At 40.8% G+C, this 19,629-nt stretch overlaps 1 protein-coding gene across 1 annotated transcript in view; it reads left to right on the forward strand.

Moving 5' to 3' along the window:
• Nucleotides 1–19,388, forward strand: part of LOC126412481 (uncharacterized) — a 46,620-nt gene extending 27,232 nt beyond the window's left edge. Inside the window, exons 4-6 of the mRNA XM_050082101.1 lie at nucleotides 4,662–4,726; nucleotides 5,764–5,847; nucleotides 19,204–19,388. Of these exons, the coding sequence (XP_049938058.1) occupies nucleotides 4,662–4,726; nucleotides 5,764–5,847; nucleotides 19,204–19,325 (271 nt within the window). The 3' untranslated portion in view covers nucleotides 19,326–19,388. The remainder of the gene's footprint in view (nucleotides 1–4,661; nucleotides 4,727–5,763; nucleotides 5,848–19,203) is intronic.
• The last annotated feature ends 241 nt before the right edge of the window (nucleotides 19,389–19,629 follow it).

Here is a 19,629-nt window from a genome sequence, read left to right on the forward strand (position 1 = left end):
TCTTCTCTTGTCTGGAGTATCGGGAACGGTGCTGACTGGACTGATACCATGGCTTGTGGAAGCAATTGTTACTGTAGAATTATCTAGCCATCTGACAACGATTATTCCACTTTCCTTGCTGCTCTTGTAATCAAAATCTCCTCTCTTATTCCTTTTGGACATAGTGTTAGAAGGTATGAGATGACACTCTTTAGCAGACGACTTTCACGAATAGTCCCAGTTGCACCAAAACCTCATTGCTTCAGGTAAATCAACAATGTTTGTGATGTAAACAGGTTGACAAAATAAAACCTGTAGGGAAGATGTTTGTTCTTTTCAGGAAGAGAATCGATCATTTGAATCAAAGGAGCAGCACATTTTCCAAATGGTTTCTCATATTTTTCAATCCTCGGAGGATCAGCTCCTTGGTATATTTAAAAGTCCACTAGATAACCCATGGTTGTGTTTAGACACCATGCTTTGTACCCAAATCTAATGGGCTTACCTTTCAGAAACTGTTTACATCCATGTGTGCCAAAATACTTTATCATGCTCTCATCGTAAGACAAATCTTGCTCAGGCTGAAAGTGGAGAGCAAACTTTTTTCTTAGCATATTTGTTAATGGACGAAGTTTCTATATTCTATAATTAGCACCTATTTTTGTGTTGTCACATGAGTGAATGAATCTCTTAATTGTTTCAAACCTGTCCCTTATCATCGTGGTGTGGACCATTTCATTTCTAATGTCCAATCCTGAATCCCAGTAATAAAATAAGCTAGGTAAAGGATTATAGCCAGAAAGAATTAGAATTCCTAGAAAACCTTTTATCTCTTCATATGTTATTTCTGAATCTGAACAGTTCTTGAACAAAGCATACTTCGTCGATTCAGTGAGAAGAAATTCAATTACTTCGTCGATCGAAAATAATTCGGTGCACTGAACTGGAGACAAGTTTCTGTATTTACGATAATCACTCTCAGGAAATACAGAACTAACACTACGCTGATCGTCTTTTTTCCAACTCTGATTACAATTTTTAAGATCTGTGACTTTTTCCTGGTCATTTGGATTATTATCAGGAGAGAAATTAATCTCAGGTTCACTACCTAACCTGTTTCTACTTGCTAAAACCACTTCTGCACCAGCCTGGCATTGCTTTGGTCCAAGATTATCGACGTTTCCTCCCCTATCTTCCTGCCCAGAATCTTCATCCGAATCCACATTAGCTTCAGGAGGTTCAATAAATATATCTAATGCATCTTCTTCCTCCCCTTCAAGAACAGCCAGGATCTCAAGGAGAGATAGACCTCTAAAGGGAACGATTCGTTATTTTCACTGTTTTGCCTAGCGTGACATATATGCAACACAAAATTAAAACTGTATTTGGAGCCACAAAAATAAGAATTGCATTTTGTAGATAAACATTAACATAAATTTCAGTACTTTTAACATTATAATCAACCATAATTTAAACAAATTGTATTATAATTTGCGATAAAAAATGATACTTACTTCTTATTCCAAGACATAATCTCACTCAGAAAAATCTTCGTACTTATGCACCAGTCAGTGACCAAATTATGCTTGCAGCAGACTGAAGCATACCTAAACATGAACAACAAAACCTCCTTATCTGAAAGCCATACAACAATAGCAACTCCAAACGCAGGCATTGTTGCCAACGAGAGAAAACAATGACAGGTTGTTCCGTGACATATATGTTACACTAGGCAGAAATGGGTTAATGTCATAATTTCAATTTTAACGTTTCAAGCAAGTTTAGCACCCCTCTCATATACCTCTAGTGCCCTCTGTCGCAAGTAACTACCCTTAGCACGCGACGGTAGTGGAGCTATTGAGAATTTTGGTGGTCTTCAAAGTTTTAATAGTCGTGACGTCATTACTTAATACTGGTGAAGTTTTCAAAAGGGATATTGGTTCGTCTTACTTTTAGTTTACGATGTCTTTCGTTGTTAGGACACGTGGTCGGTGTAAGGTTGACGAGGATGAAGCTGTGTATGTATGGTGTAAGAGTCAGTGCATATGAAAATGTAAATTTTGGTGGAGATTTGGCTTGTATTATCAGGAATAAAGACACCTTTTCCCAAAAATAAAGATACCTTTTCCAATTGATGTTAAAAAAAGCAGAGGAGCAATTCTTTTTGGTGTTGTAGCTCTCATAGGCACCCTATGGTGAACTTTGTGTGAGGCGCCCCTTTTTTCTCTGTGAGTCGTGCTTTGAACTATGTAGTCTTCTGCGTCGCGGAAATGTACTTCGTGTGAGTGTTGGTCAATTACTAACCAATGACGACCAGAATGTTGTGCATGCTTTTAATATTACAGAATGAAATTTTATATTTTACTGACCCCTTCTGACCATATTTCAACGTACCTCCACTACAACATGTAACTCAGTAAGTTTGAATAATTTTTGTAATCGAAACGAATTATTTTTGTTACTGTGGTATTGGCTGTCAAACTGTTTACGCTGCCATTACTTTCCTTTTGAAGAAGACTTTTTATAAACGTTGAATCCATGTTCACGACGTTTAAATAAACCTTCCATTTTTCAACTGATTGGATGTATATTATTTCTTCACGAAGATGTTTCTTGTTAACATTTGATGACTAAAACTTCTCACCATCTGGTACGGCAAAAGAAACAAGACCTAATAATACTAAAAAAATTTAATCATAAAAATTTTAACAGAACGAGGCAATGGAAAAACGGATACAAAATGAATAAAATTTTAAAAAATGGGTTTCTTTTACTGTTACTGAATTATGTAAAAGAGGAGACAATTTTTAAGTAATCTGATATCAGACATTAGGATACTCTTCTTTCACTTTCTATTTCATAGCCGCGCGGGATTATCAGAGCGGTCTAATGCGCTGCAGTCATGGACTGTGCGGCCGGTCCCGGCGGAGGTTCGAGTCCTCCCTCGGGCATGGGTGTGTGTGTGTGTTTGTCCTTAGGATAATTTAGGTTAAGTAGTGTGTAAGCTTAGGGACTGATGACCTTAGCATTTAAGTCCCATAGGATTTCACACACATTTGAACATTTCATACTAGTCACAGCAGCTTTGTGGATCCTACGTCAAATATACGGGGTGCTGTTTCCCCGTCTATGTGGTAGGTTAGGTACTCGAAATGTAGTCTTCCTTTCAAACTCGGTTTCAGATTTTAATACAAATTACAGGTTTGTTCGACCTTGTCCCCTTCATTGTATTTATTCATCCTTATTCTGGCACCTAGGCGTTTAGTTACATTTCTCTATGGTATGTAATATCATTCTGTCTTGGGCATGCATTAGTTCAAAAAATGTTCAAATGTGTGTGAAATCTTATGGGACTTAACTGCTAAGGTCATCAGTCCCTAAGCTTACACACTACTTAACCTAAATTATACTAAGGACAAACACACACACCCATGCCCGAGGGAGGACGCGAACCTCCGCCGGGACCAGCCCAAGCATTAATTAATTGGCACGTTCTATTTTGCCTCTCTCTGGGGAAGTAGCAGCTATTGCGTCCAGTGAACTAAATTTTGCATCATTGCACAGTGCCTTATAGACGGGGGTGCTCAATTGCTGCTGTCTCCCTTCTTCCGTGAAGGATTCACAATCACAAATCGGTTGCTGTGTATTTTTCTGTGTAAATATTCATGGTACGCATTGTTTCCTGTCAAACCCCGAACAAGATAGCGATTCAATCATTTAGATTTTCTCCCTGAGAACCAATGGCAGAGGGCTTCCGATTCTCCTCCCATAAATACATAGAACGCCCTCTCACAGAGATTCTATTGTCTTCTTGAGTCCTAAGAATTTTATTTACTCTACTGTTTCCAAATTTCTTCATTTTGAGTAGTTGGCTACAATTTCTCTGATATACAGACGAAGAGAACACATAATGAATAGTAGCGTCGTATACCACTTGAAAAATAAAAATCCGAAGTGGTAGATCGGTACCTGAACTTTGATATTGAGATTAACAGGTATCCATTCATCACATGGTCTATCCGATTGGTCCATCCGAAGGGAGCTTTCATCCCTCAAAAATTAAGAGACACCCGCTGTGTTAACTGATTGTTTCTCTTTTTATCTTACCTGTCAAAGTTCATTTTCTTTACGAGATCTATCGTAGTGTTCTTTCGGGTGTTGATTCTATTTCAAGTTCAGTATTCCGACGACCGACTCATTCGTCTTCTGTTCGGTGACCAGGCAGCGAGCACGCACAACAGCTAAACTCGCAGAACCTGAAGAAACTGACTGGGTTGACCGTCGAAAAATGGTTCAAATGGCTCTGAGCACTATGCGACTTAACTTCTGAGGTCTTCAGCCGCCTAGAACTTAGAACTGATTAAACCTAACTAACCTAAGGACAGCACACACATCCATGCCCGAGGCAGGATTCGAACCTGCGACCGTAGCGGTCGCTCGGTTCCAGACTGTAGCGCCTAGAACCGCACGGCCACTCCGGCCGGCGTTGACCGTTGAAGTACTCGTATTGTGCATAAAATGGAACACCAGAAAACACACCATGAATCATTAACGCCGAGGAAACCCGGTACATCTCATCTTTTAAAGATCTGTTAAAGTGGAATATCGAGACCTGTATAATATGTAGCTATAATTGTAAGATGACCAAGGGCATTAATTTTTGTAAAAAATTTATTTTCCAGTCTTCCTTGGCATGCTCTCGGCAAATTCAACGGCAACCGCATGGACAGCAAAGTGGACGGCATATGTAAGTGAGACTTCTCTGTGCAGCGAAAGAAACAATTTATGCGAACATATCGGGTCCAAGGTTCTTTGTACGCTTCATATTCATGACGGATGCCATTTTTGATAAGCAAAGATCTTCCATCTCTGTACAGAATACTTATTCCTCGACAGATGTCCAGCATTTAATCACATCTACATAGGCAATATGTACAATGATAGTAAATTCGTCTGAGTCCTTTAGCAGCGTCATTTCCTTCTTAAAAATTCCTTCAGTGCAAAACAACAATAATATTTTGGTTTCACCTTCTCTTTCAATATCGGCTCTCAGCATTTTACCAAATAACGACAGCCTCATGGCAATGCGAAAATTTGTGCCCAGTAACACCAGTTCGTGGGCTGTAAAAGCGCAGGAAAAATACCTATTTATTATAAGAGTTGAGCCGTCTATGGGAACAATTGTAACCCTAAAGAAGATCGCAGCAGAGAGATTGAAAAGTTGTACACTGAAGAAATTTAAATGTGAAGACAAGGATAAGTAACGATTGAGAATATTTTACCATCAATGACAAAGCAGACGAAAGCATGCAAACTTAAAATATACACTGCCTAATAGCACCTAACGTTACTTTCATCAGAAAGAACGGCAGACACTCGTGTATATTAGCTGATCGCTTTTAGTGTATCAGTGTAAACCGCGGGAAAGGTGACATGTACTTTTGATTCCACCTTGTGCTGCTAGTTGCCATCTATTAACACTGTGTTTTTTTCAAGTCCCTTATTATCAAATTAATGTTGAGAATTACTAAGCAGAGTACACATTGCGTACCTGGATGTGATTAATACCATTGTAAGTTTCATGATAATCGGGTAGCAATCAAACACAGATCAAAGAATAAATATTGGGCATGCAGCTTCGTGTTTGCTTGTCCAGAATTTCATACATCACACACATTCCAGCTGAAATTACCTCTCTGTTTTACAATTAATGCATGGTTTTTTCTTTGTACAATGAGAGGTAATTTGTGTCAACCTTTACACTCTAACTGATTTGTGCTGCAGGGGACCTTCCGCTGAGCGGCCCGCATAACATCGTCTACACCGACGCCGAGATCTTCATAGAACACTTCTGCGTGGCGGGAGTCGGTAAGTTTCAGTTGCCAGCAGAAGTTGGACCACGAGCGCCGTGAAAATGGCGAGAGAGGGTGGGGGAGGAGTGCATCACACGATGTGAAGAATGGCTGGAGGCTTCTTTCGGTATTGTCAGTTTAATTGCCACATGACTACTGCGGCTTCTGACCATGACTCCCCAGTGAAGGCAGGACTTGATACTGCTCTGCAGACATACTAGTAACAGTTGTTTCATTTCAGTTAAATGTTCTCGACTTCATAACACGGACATTGGACAGATTACAGATGTCTAAACCGACTCACTGGTGAAAAGGTGAAAATCGTGAAGACGAAAGAGACGATAGACGCTATGTAGTATGTGAGCGTCTATCGAGCCTCAGGCCAACATTGTCAGAAGTTACTGGACATCCTGATTCAGTGTGATTCCTGAAATCACAGGCTACGTATCCGAGGGTACCTACATGCAGGCTGACTAATACAAGCGTTAACTAATACGTACAGGGTTATTACAAATGATTGAAGCGATTTCACATCTCTACAATAACTTTATTATTTGAGATATTTTCACAATGCTTTGCACACACATACAAAAACTCAAAAAGTTTTTTTAGGCATTCACAAATGTTCGATATGTGCCCCTTTAGTGATTCGGCAGACATCAAGCCGATAATCAAGTTCCTCCCACACCCAGCGCAGCATGTCCCCATCAATGAGTTCGAAAGCATCGTTGATGCGAGCTCGCAGTTCTGGCATGTTTCTTGGTAGAGGAGGTTTAAATACTGAATCTTTCACATAACCCCACAGAAAGAAATCGCGTGGGGTTAAGTCGGGAGAGCGTGGAGGCCATGACATGAATTGTTGATCATGATCTCCACCACGACCGATCCATCGGTTTTCCAATCTCCTGTTTAAGAAATGCTTCTGCTTTAGCCTTTTCCGTAAGATTTTCCAAACCGTCGGCTGTGGTACGTTTAGCTCCCTGCTTGCTTTATTCGTCGACTTCCGCAGCTACGCGTGAAACTTGCCCGCACGCGTTCAACCGTTTCTTCGCTCACTGCAGGCCGACCCGTGATTTCCCCTTACAGAGGCATCCAGAAGCTTTAAACTGCGCATACCATCGCCGAATGGAGTTAGCAGTTGGTGGATCTTTGTTGAACTTCGTCCTGAAGTGTCGTTGCACTGTTATGACTGACTGATGTGAGTACATTTCAAGCACGACATACGCTTTCTCGGCTCCTGTCGCCATTTTGTCTCACTGCGCTCTCGAGCGCTCTGGCGGCAGAAACCTGAAGTGCGGCTTCAGCCGAACAAAACTTTATGAGTTTTTCCACGTATCTGTAGTGTGTCGTGACCATAAGTCAATGAATGGAGCTACAGTGAATTTATGAAATCGCTTCAATCATTTGTAATAGCCCTGTATGTTCAGAGGCAATTCCGACTTCATGTCTCTTAATCTAAGCAAGACTTAAGGAAAATAAGGACGCTCTCATGTTGCTGTTGTAGTGATCTTCAGTCCGAAGACTGGTTTGACGCAGCTCTACATGTTATTCTTCCCTGTGCAGGCCTCTTCATCTCAGAAGTACTACTTCAGCCTCCATCCGTTTGCACCTCATTACTGTGTTCATGCTACAATTTGTATCCTCTTACACTTCCCTCGATGATACTTTGATTGCTCAGAATGTGTCAACTTGTACCATAATTTACTTTTCACCCCAATACGGTTCGGTAACTCCTCATTAGTCACGCGATCTATCCATCCAATCTTCGACTTTCCTATTTAGCACCACATACCAAAAGCTTATATTTTCATTTTGTCATAGTTGTTTGTCGACCAAGTTTCACATCTCTAGAAGGTTACACTCCAGACATTTACCTTCGGAAAAGACTTCCCAACACATCACTTTATACTACATGTTAATAAATCATCAGTGTCTGCTACCTTTAGTACCTCGTTTCTTCATCTAATTCTCTCAGCGTTGCCTGGGCCAATTCGACTACGTTCCATTACCGTCGTTTTATTTTTGTTGGTGTTATCTTATAACCTCTTTTCTAGACACTATACACACCGTTCTACACCCACATTTCTACATCTCTACTCCGAAAGCCAGCATGCGGTGTGCGGTGGAGGGTACTTCGTGTACTACGGTCACATCCGCCCATTTCCTGTTACAGTCGCCAATGGTTCTTGGGAAGAACGGCGGCCGTTACACCTCCACGTGGACTCGAATCTCTCTGATTTTACTTGTATGGTATTTTTGTGAGATATACGGGCATAAAGGAGGAAGAAATATATGTTTTGATTCTTCTAGGAAAGCACTCTCTCGGAACTTGAACTGTAAGCGAAGCCGTTATACAGCGACTACCAATGAGGTTGGTTGTCTATCTCCGTGACGCTTTCGTACTCACTGAATGAAGGCGTAAATAAACGCGCTGCTGTTCTTTGTATCTTCTCTACTTCCTCTATCAATTATATCTAGTATGGATCCAACACTGACGAGTAGTATTCAACGACGGTTTAGGAAGCTACCTCCTTTGTTGAGGAACTAAATTTCCTCGCGATTCGTCCAATTCCTGCGATTAGTTTTACGTGGTGGTTGCACTTTAAATACACTACTGGCCATTAAAATTGCTACACCAAGAAGAAATGTAGATGATAAACGGGTATTCAGTGGACAAATATATTATACTAGAACTGACATGTGATTACATTTTCACGCAGTTTGGGTCCATAGATCCTGAGAAATCAGTACCCAGAACAACCACCTCTGGCCGTAATAACGGCCTTGATACGCCTGGGCATTGAGTCAAACAGATCTTGGATGGCGTGTATAGGTACAGCTGCCCATGCAGCTTCAACACGATAGCACAGTTCATCAAGAGTAGTGGCTGGCGTATTGTGACGAACCAGTTGCTCGGCCACTATTGACCAGACGTTTTCAGTTGCTGAGGGATCTGGAGAATGTACTGGCCATGGCAGCAGTCGAACATTTTCTGTATCCAGAAAGGCCCGTACAGGACCTGCAACATGCGGTCCTCCATTACCCCATAATTATTTGCATATCACAGCAAATTCTTCCTGTCGGTTAAATTTCGCGTCTGTAGCACGTCATCTACGTGGTATAGCAATTTTAATGGCCAGTAGTGTAGCTCCGTACACCTAGCCCTAGATATTTTGTGGAAGTAACTTCTTCCAGTGATTGTTGTACAATTGTGTAAGCAAAAAGTAATGGGTCATTATGTATATGCAATACGTTACGTTAGTTACTATAGGTTACCCGTCTTGAGCTGACTGCAGTTTAATTAAAAAGAATTACACCAGACGCTTTTCGGCCAGCCGCTGCGGTCGAGCAGTTCTAGGCGCTTCAGTCTGGAACCGCGAGACCGCTATAGTCGCAGGTTCGAATCCTGCCTCAGGCATGGATGTGTGTGATGTCCTTAGGTTAGTTAGGTTTAAGTAGTTCTAAGTTCTAGGGGACTGATGACCACAGTTGTTACGTGCCATAGTGCTCAGAGTAATTTGAACCAGACGCGTTTCGCTTTCATTTATAAAGCATCTTCCTTGGTTATTCTGAAAATTGGATACATACTTTTGTACATAATTGGCTGTTTCAGGTTAAAAACAGCGTTTTGTGTATAAAGTTGATAAGCAAGTGACTTACTGTGTTTCTCTCCTTGTTAGCAGCGGTTGGCGTCGAAAGATTTCGTTTCACATTTGCACTTAGCAGTTTTTGGCATTCTGCAATATTGCGTGTGCTGCGCTATTTACATTTCACTTTTGTAAGTGTTTCTCATTCCGCACTACGACAGTGTTTATGTCTGTTCGTTTCCTTTCATTCATCTTGTGATTGTTGCCAACCTGTAAAACTAATTTGTGTGTGTGTTTGTGTGTTTGTGTGTGTGTGTGTGTGTGTGTGTGTGTGTGTGTGTGTGTGTATGTGTGTGTGTGTGAGTTAATGAAATATTTTTTTTAATTGTCAGACAATTACAGATACAGACAATTTGCAAAAAAGAAATGAACACCATAATACAAACAGCCACAAACAATGGATACAAAGGGAACTTAGTAACAAACCTCAACAAGAAAATCAAGAAACAGAAAAGAAGAAATACCCGGCTGTCACCAACACAAGGACAAAATCACACACAAACGAATACACAAAATACAAGAATAGAAACAACACAAAGTGTGAGATAAACAGAAAGTAAAAGATGGTACACAATGACACACAACCACAAATACACACTCAAAAAAACGAGGCATAAAAATAACCTACCAAACCAACAACCCAGTTCAGAAAGGGACCAATGACCCACGAGTTTGGTCCCTTCCCCCAACCCCCACCCCCCCCCCCTCTAAACCTACCAACCAATCAATTCAGAAATACTTATCAAAAATGATAGGAAAAAATGATCTGTATCAGAAAACAGAAATATACCAACTGAAATGCAGTACATGTGATGGAAGATACATAGATCAAACCAAGAGGACATTTGACTCCAGGTACAAAAAACATGTAAGAGCATGGAAATATAGAACAAATTCAACTTCTGCAGAACGTCTACATCAACACCGACATAAAATTACAACCAGAGACACAGACATGGAAATATAAGGATAAACAACAACAAAAAACACCGCCTCACCGTACAAGGAAACTACCACAACCATAAACCACAACAGACAAGAAACAACTCATAAATAAGTTTCCTTTAATTTACGTCTATGATCACAAACTTTTTATTAACAGATTATCGGTTTCGGTCTTTAACGACCATCATCAGATCTGTTTCATAAAAACAAAGTCCTACTGTTCTGCAGCCATAGTGGCAACGTAAAATGTAAAATGCGGAATCAGCATCAGCATCGTCAAATACATATAAATAACATCACATGCATTAGTCATGCTGCTGACAACATATGCACGAGTCATGCTACTGACAACATGACTCATGCATTTGATGTGATTGATATGTATTTGACGATGCTGGTGCTGATTCCGCATTTAACATTTTACGATGCCACTATGGCTGCAGAACATTTGGACTTTGTTTTTATGAAACAGATCTGATAATGGTCATTAAAGACTGAAACCGGTAATCTGTTAACAAAAAGTTTGTGACCATAGAGGTAAATTAAAAGAAACTTATTGTATATACGCGTCACTGTTTTTTCGCGACAATGTCGCAGCTTGTGAAACAAGTCATAAATGATCGGACCAACTTGGCAAATCACACACTCTTTGACTGACTGACCACTTAACATAACACTAAATGTACACATAGAACCACAGGCTCCATTTACCATCACCATCTCCTGCCAGATTCTGTCCTTCCCCCCCCCAACCCACGCAAAAAAAACAAAGAAAAGTTAACCTCTCGCGTCTCTATCTACATAAAAGATAATTTAGCATATTCACTAGCTCTCTCACACACACAGACACACACACACACACTAAAGAAACAAAGAAGTAGTTTCCCAAGTTGGAAACACTCACAAAGTGAACGAAAGCAAAGTAACAAACATAAACACTGTTGCAGTGCGGAGTGCGAAACAGTTAATGTAAGTGAAGTGTAAGTAACGCAACGCATGAAACGAAGTCTTTTGACGCCAACCGCTGCTGACAAGGAGGGAAGGAGCAGAATGTGCAAAGAAACACCGTACGTCACTTGCACACCAACTTTATAAACAACACGCAGTTTTTACTCCAAACCAGCAAAAAGTGTATCCAATTGGCAGAATAACCACGGAAGATGCTTTATAAGTAAAAGCAAAAAGTGTATGGTGCAATACTTTTTTATTAAATTGCTGTTCGCTCAAGATGGATGACCTATAGTAATAGATTTTAACAGCTACTGCGGAAGATGGGTACGCAAACGAACGTAATACGCCACATTTGTTTGTGTTGCGGATGAATTGCCACTCCCTGCACCAAACGACGATCCTCTGCAGATCTGATTGCACGTCGCTACAACTTTCTAGTGCGGCGACTTCTCTGTATACAACAGCATACTCCGAGAAAACCCTCGTGGAACTTTGTATGTTGTCTACTATGTCATTTATATACACTGCTCAAAAGTAATGGACCTATAAAAATCTCCCGGGGTAAGGCCGAAGTCGCTTGTACGTCTGAAGACTTCTTTAAATTGAGAATGACATGGTGTGTTTTATTTGCTCTAAAATCTTCAGTCCAGTCACACAGTTGCTCTATTATTCTGTGCATTTGTATTTTGTTCGCTAGGCGGCAGTGTGAAATTGTATCGAATGCCTTCCGGAAGTATGCGGCATCTACCTGGGAGCCCGTATGTGCTGCCTTCTGACTTTCTGAGTCCCATGGGTTTCACACCATCCTTGTTTTCGGAACCCATGTTGATCCCTACAGAGAAGGTTTTGGATCTTCAGAAATTTCATAACATGCGAGCACAATACATTTTCCTAATTCTACGACTGACCGACGTCACCGATGTGGGCCTATAGTTTTTTGCGTCAGCTCGACAACCCTTTTTGAAAATAGGAATGTCCTGTGTTTTTTCCAGTCATCTGTAACACATTTCTCTCCCAGAGACCTACGGTACTCTGCCGCTAGCCAAGGGCCAAGTTCTTTCACATACTCCATGCAGAATCATACTGGTATTCCGTCAGCATCGCCTTTCCTAGTCCTTTGCGTGTCTAACAGATCTACAACGTCATCGGCAAACCTGTAAGTTTTTATTTGCTCTCCCTAAACTTTAATTTCCTCAAATTTTAATTTCATTTCCTTTACTGCTACTTTCAGAATTTCAAGCAGTGTATTCAACATCCTCAAAAGTTTTACCTAAGTGTACAAATACTATAAACGTAGGTTTTCTCTTCTTTAATCTATCTTCGGATCAGTCGTATCATGTCCGTACATTTCTCTGGAACTTAAAATGGTATTCTCAGAGGTCGGCTTCTACCAGCTTCTCCATTCTTCTCTGTAAATAATTCCTGCCAGTACTTTGCAACCTTGACATATTAAACTAACAGATTCACAATGTTATAACTCCCAGTAATTACTTTCATATCACCAAGAAAGATGTCCGATAATGTTCAGTGATGTAATACTCTTAACATTATCATAATTTACGTTTAATACACAATATGAAGAGGCAAGGATAATTATGGAAGAACGAGAAAGTTCGCGCATTAGTTAAGACGTAAAACAGGATACATACAGTCTTTCTGAAATACTGTATAACTTCTATATAGAACAAGCAAAGAGGGTAAAGAAAAGATCGGACGTGGGATTACAGGCTCAACGTACATCAGTGATAATACACGCTGATGACATTCCTATCGTTTGTGAAAGTCACGAAGAATTACTGCGCCTTTTAAACTGAATGAACAGTCTGTTGAACAAAGTATATGGTCGAAGAGTAAAACGAAGAAGGAAGTTTTTTGTTGATTCGGGCCTGCAGAAAAGTTTCCGTCAGATAACGACATTATCATAAAGAAAGTGCAAAATAGCTGCAAAGTAGTTAACAGTCTTTATTTCACTACAAATCTGTTTGTTTTCATTGTCATTTTCAAGTATCCTCAGAATACAAAGTTGGTAAGATCGTTTCCGTACTTCATACCCGTTGTATTTTTGGTTGATTACATATTGGTACTTACGTCTAGGTGAACTACACCTCCATATTACATGATACTAAACTGTCTCGTAACTGACACTGGTTAGTTGTTAGTAAAACTATCTAACTGTAATATTTGTTATGCGTTGAATATGTTTTGACTACATTTCGTCTCGTTATGCCGATATAGAAGTTACTGCAGTTGTTTCACGTGATTTAATATGTACCTGGATATTCTGAGGGTTTCGTGGTACATGAAAGTACTGTTTGACCTAGGTGATCAGTCGTTGTGTACATTGTATATAACTAGGTCGAATATCCAACAAAATAAATGCACTGTTCAAAATCACAAATATACAGCTAGACTCTCCTACTAAAAGCCACCTCAAAATAAAATTACATTCGGGCAATGGTTCATGGTGTGGTTCAAATGGCTGGCTCTGAGCACTATGCGACTTAACTTCTGAGGTCATCAGTCGCCTAGAACTTAGAACGAATTAAACCTAACTAACCTAAGGACATCACACACATCCATGCCCGAGGCAGGATTCGAACCTGCGACCGGAGCGGTCGCTCGGTTCCAGACTGTAGCGCCTAGAACCGCACGGCCACTCCGGCCGGCCATGGTGTGGGTTCCTGTAGTCATGTCCTAGTTCATGAACCACGGGCAACGTATGAGTGGCCAAGTAAGTGGTCCCGACAGTCGGGATACCAGTTACTTTGGAATAAGGCTGGACATCTCGGACATATTCTGAGTTGTGGTCACCTTTGTGCTCATACGGCAAAGACTACCAAATCCACCGGTTAGTCTCTCAACCGTTAGGGGTAAAACTCAATGGGACTCGGGGCAAGTAAGGTCAGCAACCTGCTTCCCTGGTACTTTAAATATGATGCTGGCAACAATCAGAGCAAAATGCCTCGGACCTTTGTAGGTGAGTCCCACCTCTAATTGACAAACCAGGGACTCCTAAGATACGACTCGGCAAAGAAATTGTAATGAGATGGGGAGCTATTAATATCAATGGGAGCTACTCTGGGAAAAAGGTAGAGCTGGCAGAGGCTGCAAGTAAAATGGGGCTGGATGCTTTAGCTGTTAGTGACATTCGGGTAAGGGGTGAGAAAGAAGAGGAAATGGGAGAATACAAGGTCTACCTGTCAGGAGTCAAAGCAGGAATAGCACAATGGGGTGTAGGGCTTTACGTCAGGAAAAAAATGGAACCCAGCGTAGTTGCAATAAGGTATGTAAACGAACGACTGATGTGGATAGATTTGACAGTGTCTAGCAAGAAAATTAGGACTGTGTCAGTATATTCGCATTGTGAACGGACAGATCAAGATAAGATGGATAGTTTTTATGATGCACTCAGTGATGTAATTGTTAGAGTAAAGGACAAGGACAGAGTTCTGCTCATGGGTGATTTTAATGCCAGGATTGGAAATCGAACAGAAGGGTATGTAAAGGTTATGGGTAAATTTGGAGAGGATATGGAGGCCATCAGGAACGGGAAACAACTCTTGGATTTCTGTGCCAATATGGGCTTAGTAATCACAAACTCCTTTTTTAAACATAAGAACATTCACCGGTATACTTGGGAAGAGAGGGGAACCAGATCTGTCATTGACTATATAATAACAGATCAGGAATTCAGGAAGGCTTTGAGGGACACACGTGTATTCATGGGATACTTTGATGACACTGATCATTATTTAATCTGCAGCGAAATTGGTATTGTGAGGCCGAAAGTGCAGGAGGTCAGGTCCATATGTAGGAGGATAAGAGTGGAGAAACTTCAGGATAAGGAAATCAGGCACAAGTACATAACAATGATCTCAGAAAGGTACCAGTTAGTTGAATGTAGTCAGTTACAGTCATTGGAAAAGGAATGTACAAGGTACAGGGACACAGTACTAGAAGTAGGCTAAAGAATGTCTTGGAACAGTAGTGTGTAAAGGTAGGATGAAGCCAACAGCTTGGTGGATTGACACAGTCAATGCAGCCTGTAAAAGGAAAAAGAAGGCGTATCAAAAATGGCTACATACTAGAACTCAGGTAGACAGAGAAAGTTATGTTGAAGAAAGAAACAAAGCCAAACAGATAATTGCAGCATCCAAGAAGAAATCTTGGGAAGACTTTGGAAACAGGTTGGAGACTTTGGGTCAAGCTGCTGGAAAACCATTCCGGAGTGTAATTAGCAGTCTTCGAAAGGGAGGTAAGAAGGAAAGTGGATTCCTTGGGCAGATGGAGGGAATATTTTGAAGAGTTGCTCACTGTAGGTGAAAATACGATCAGTAATGTTTCAGATTTCGATGTACAATGGGATAGGAATGAGGATGGAAATAGGATCACATTTGAGGAAGTGGTGAAAATGGTCAATAGATTGCAGTGCAATAAAGCAGCTGGGGTGGATGAAATTAAGTCGGAACTCATCAAATACAGTGGAATGTCAGGTCTTAAATGGCTACACAGCATAATTGAAATGGCCTGGGAGTCGGGACAGGTTCCATCAGACTGGACAAAAGCAGTAATCACACCAATCTTTAAACATAGAAACAGAAAAAATTGTAACAACTACAGACGTTTCTCTTTAATCAGCGTTGTGGGTAAAATCTTCTCAGGTATTGTTGAAAGGAAAGTGCGAGTAATAGTTGAGGACCAATTGGAAGAAAATCTGTGTGGGTTTAAGCCTCTTAGAGGTTGTCAGGACCAGATCTTTAGCTTGCGGCAAATAATGGAGAAGTGTTATGAATGGAACAGGGAATTGTATCTATGCTTTATAGATCTAGAAAAGGCATATGACCGGGTTCCTAGGAGGAAGTTATTGTCTGTTCTACGAGATTATGGAATAGGAGGCAAACTTTTGCAAGCAATTAAAGGTCTTTACATGGATAGCCAGGCAGCAGTTAGAGTTGACGGTAAATTGAGTTCATGGTTCAGAGTAGTTTAAGAGGTAAGACAAGACTGCAATCTGTCTCCACTGTTGTTCATATTATATATGGATCATATGTTGAAAACAATAGACTGGATGGGTGAGATTAAGATGTGTGAACACAAAATAAGCAGTCTTGCATATGCGGATGACTTAGTTGTGATGGCAGATTCGATTGAAAGTTTGCAAAGTAATATTTCAGAGCTAGATCAGAAATGTAAGGACTATAGTATGAAGATTAGCATCTCCAAAACGAAAGTAATGTCAGTCGGAAAGAGATATAAACGGATTGAGTGCCAAACAGAGGAACAAAGAACAGGTGGACAGTTTCAAGTACTTCGGATGCATATTCTCACGGGATGGCAACATAGTGAAAGAACTGGAAGCGAGGTGTAGCAAAGCTAATGCAGTGAGTGCTCAGCTACGATCTACTCTCTTCTGCAAGAAGGAAGTCAGTACCAAGACTAAGTTATCCGTGCACCGTTCAATCTTTCGACCAACTTTGTTGTATGGGAGCGAAAGCTGGGTGGATTCAGGTTACCTTATCAATAAGGTTGAGGTTACGGATATGAAAGTAGTTAGGATGATTGCAGGTACTAGTAGATGGGAACAATGGCAGGAGGGTGTCCACAATGAGGAAATCAAAGAAAAACTGGGAATGAACTCTATAGATGTTGCAGTCAGGGCGAATAGGCTTAGATGGTGGGGTTATGTTACACGCATGGGAGAAGCAAGGTTACCCAAGAGACTCATGGGTTCAGCAGTAGAGGGTAGGAGGAGTCGGGGCAGACCAAGGAGAAGGTACCTGGATTCGATTAAGAATGATTTTGAAGTAATAGGCTTAACATCAGAAGAGGCACCAATGTTAGCACGGAATAGGGGATCATGGAGGAATTTTATAAAGGGGACTATGCTCCAGACTGAACGATGAAAGGCATAATCAGTCTTAAATGATGATGATGATGATGATGGCAATACTAAATCCTCAGAATATGCTGACCCATGTCCACATAAAATCACATGCAACATCTGCAATAATATCTGCATCGGCCAAACTGGACGAAATGGTCACTATATTATGAGTAAATGAGTACTAGTCAAGTCTAATACTTTCCAGTCTGCTTTGTATGCCTGATTTTTTCCCTGTTTACCTCTCTGGTCTCTGATGTCCCCTCTTAATATAAACTTCATCACTAATTTTGTTTCCCGTACTACAGAATGCGAATGTAATTCTTGTTGCTAATCCTGGGAAGAAGGTCCTTCTTTCTGCTGACAAACGTAATTACGTTGCACCACTGCTTACAGCGTCTAAAACTGTGACCTTGGCTTTACACTTCATGCATTATGTTTCTAAAATATCCTTATCAGCAGTAGCAGTAATTTTCCAAATTGCTGCATTACGACGGTAATTTACAAAATCAGTGATCTCATGTTTGTCACCAAACTTCATTACTTCACCAAGCATTTGCCTGATACAGTGTAATTTTCTCGGAATGATACCTCCAGTACCTTTCTTCCCATAGATCACTCCAGTGTTCCTGTGGAGCAGAGATTCAATTCTGCTCTTCAGAATAATTTGAAAAAGAAGCAGACAAATCACTCTGAATATGTGCAAGTGCTATTGTTTGCTTGATAAGCGCAGTCATTACGTTTGCTTCACTGTACAATTTTCTTTAATATACGTAAGGAACCATGTATCGTACTAATGAAAGTAAAAAGCGAAACCGTACAGTGTACACCCTTCCCTAGACATGTGAGACAACTGGAGTCTTCTACTAAAACTCGTACCGGAAACGGGGTGTCATGACGGGCGCAAATTGGTGTATATTAATTTCATACTTACTGCAGCTTTCTAACACCATAAACATGGTTCAGCATTTGCATATGGATACAGTCAATATGGTAATGTGTAGAGGATGATTCCGTGATGATGTTACAAACTTTCAGGGACGTCGGAGAAGGGTAAATGTATCTGTTTGAGATAAGAGTTCCCAGTACGGAAACGACCGAACCGTAAAGTGGAAGCGAAAATCTACTCAAGTTATGCCTAAGCGAGACCGAAAATACTAAGTCTACGGTACAGCAGTAATGAATTTCATTTCCTGCTGCATTTGCAACTTTTATTCAATATGGCGTCACCAATTTCAATGCACGCATTGGACCGTCGCACAAAGTTCTATCGTACCAGCTCTAATACCCCGGCGTCGTTTTAACAGTGTCACAGGTACCAGGAATTCTTACCGGGAGATTCTCTTCAGTCTCGACAGACGTTTCGTACCCAAACTTTCCACATGACCCGAAAACAAGAAATCAGGTCGTTTGAGATCAGGTGAACACATTCGCCACGAAACAGGACCTCCTCTGCCTATTCACTTTTCAGGGAGTATCTGATCCAGGTGCTTCAGTCCAAAATGAGGTGGGACTCCATCATGTTGGAACTACGTCCGTTGACGAATAACAAGTGCGATATATTTCAGGAACTTGGGAAGAATGTTTTTTTTAAACACTGTGTACGCTGAAGCACGTATTACGCTGTCAGAGGTATCTGAGCGATTTTTGCTTATAAACTTCGACTCGGTCGTTTCCCAGCTAGAGTCCGTTACCACAGACCGGTACATTTATTCTCCATCTCCGCTGAAAGTTTGCAAAATCGTAAAGAAATCATCCTGTAATATTTTCTTTTATATTCCCCAAATAATGTCGTGTTGAGCAAACAGTTCAATCAATCTGAACAAATAGCACTAGACCACTGCTGTCATGAAGTGAGGTTTCCTCACAAAACAGTTTTTAAGTTTCATGTCATTCAAAGCCTATGGAAGTAAATAAAAGTTCTGCTAACAACAAATTTTCCTTACAGAGACTTCGTTTATTCTGACAACCGAAGAGACTCCCAGCGACGAATTGGAAGCCAAGATCTGGGAAATCGTCGAGAATCATCCTGAGGTGAGCAAGTCGAGATACATGAAAGTAACCTGCTGACGACCTACGAGTGAAATCTACGAATGTACTTTTTTATGACAAATAAATACTGATTTCAGCATACCTTTATCTTTAATATTCACAGATCTTAGTCTTCCTTGCCGTTCTGAAATGAAATGAAATGGCGTATGACGAGGGCCTCCCGTCGGGTAGACCGCTCGCCTGGTGCAAGTCTTTCGATTTGACGCCACTTCGGCGACATGCGCGTCGATGGGGATGAAATGATGATGATTAGGACAACACAACACCCAGTCCCTGAGTGGAGAAAATCTCCGACCCAGCCGGGAATCGAACCCAGGCCCTT

Source organism: Schistocerca serialis, chromosome 7, assembly GCF_023864345.2.
Source record: "Schistocerca serialis cubense isolate TAMUIC-IGC-003099 chromosome 7, iqSchSeri2.2, whole genome shotgun sequence".
Classification (NCBI taxonomy): Eukaryota; Metazoa; Arthropoda; class Insecta; order Orthoptera; family Acrididae; genus Schistocerca; species Schistocerca serialis.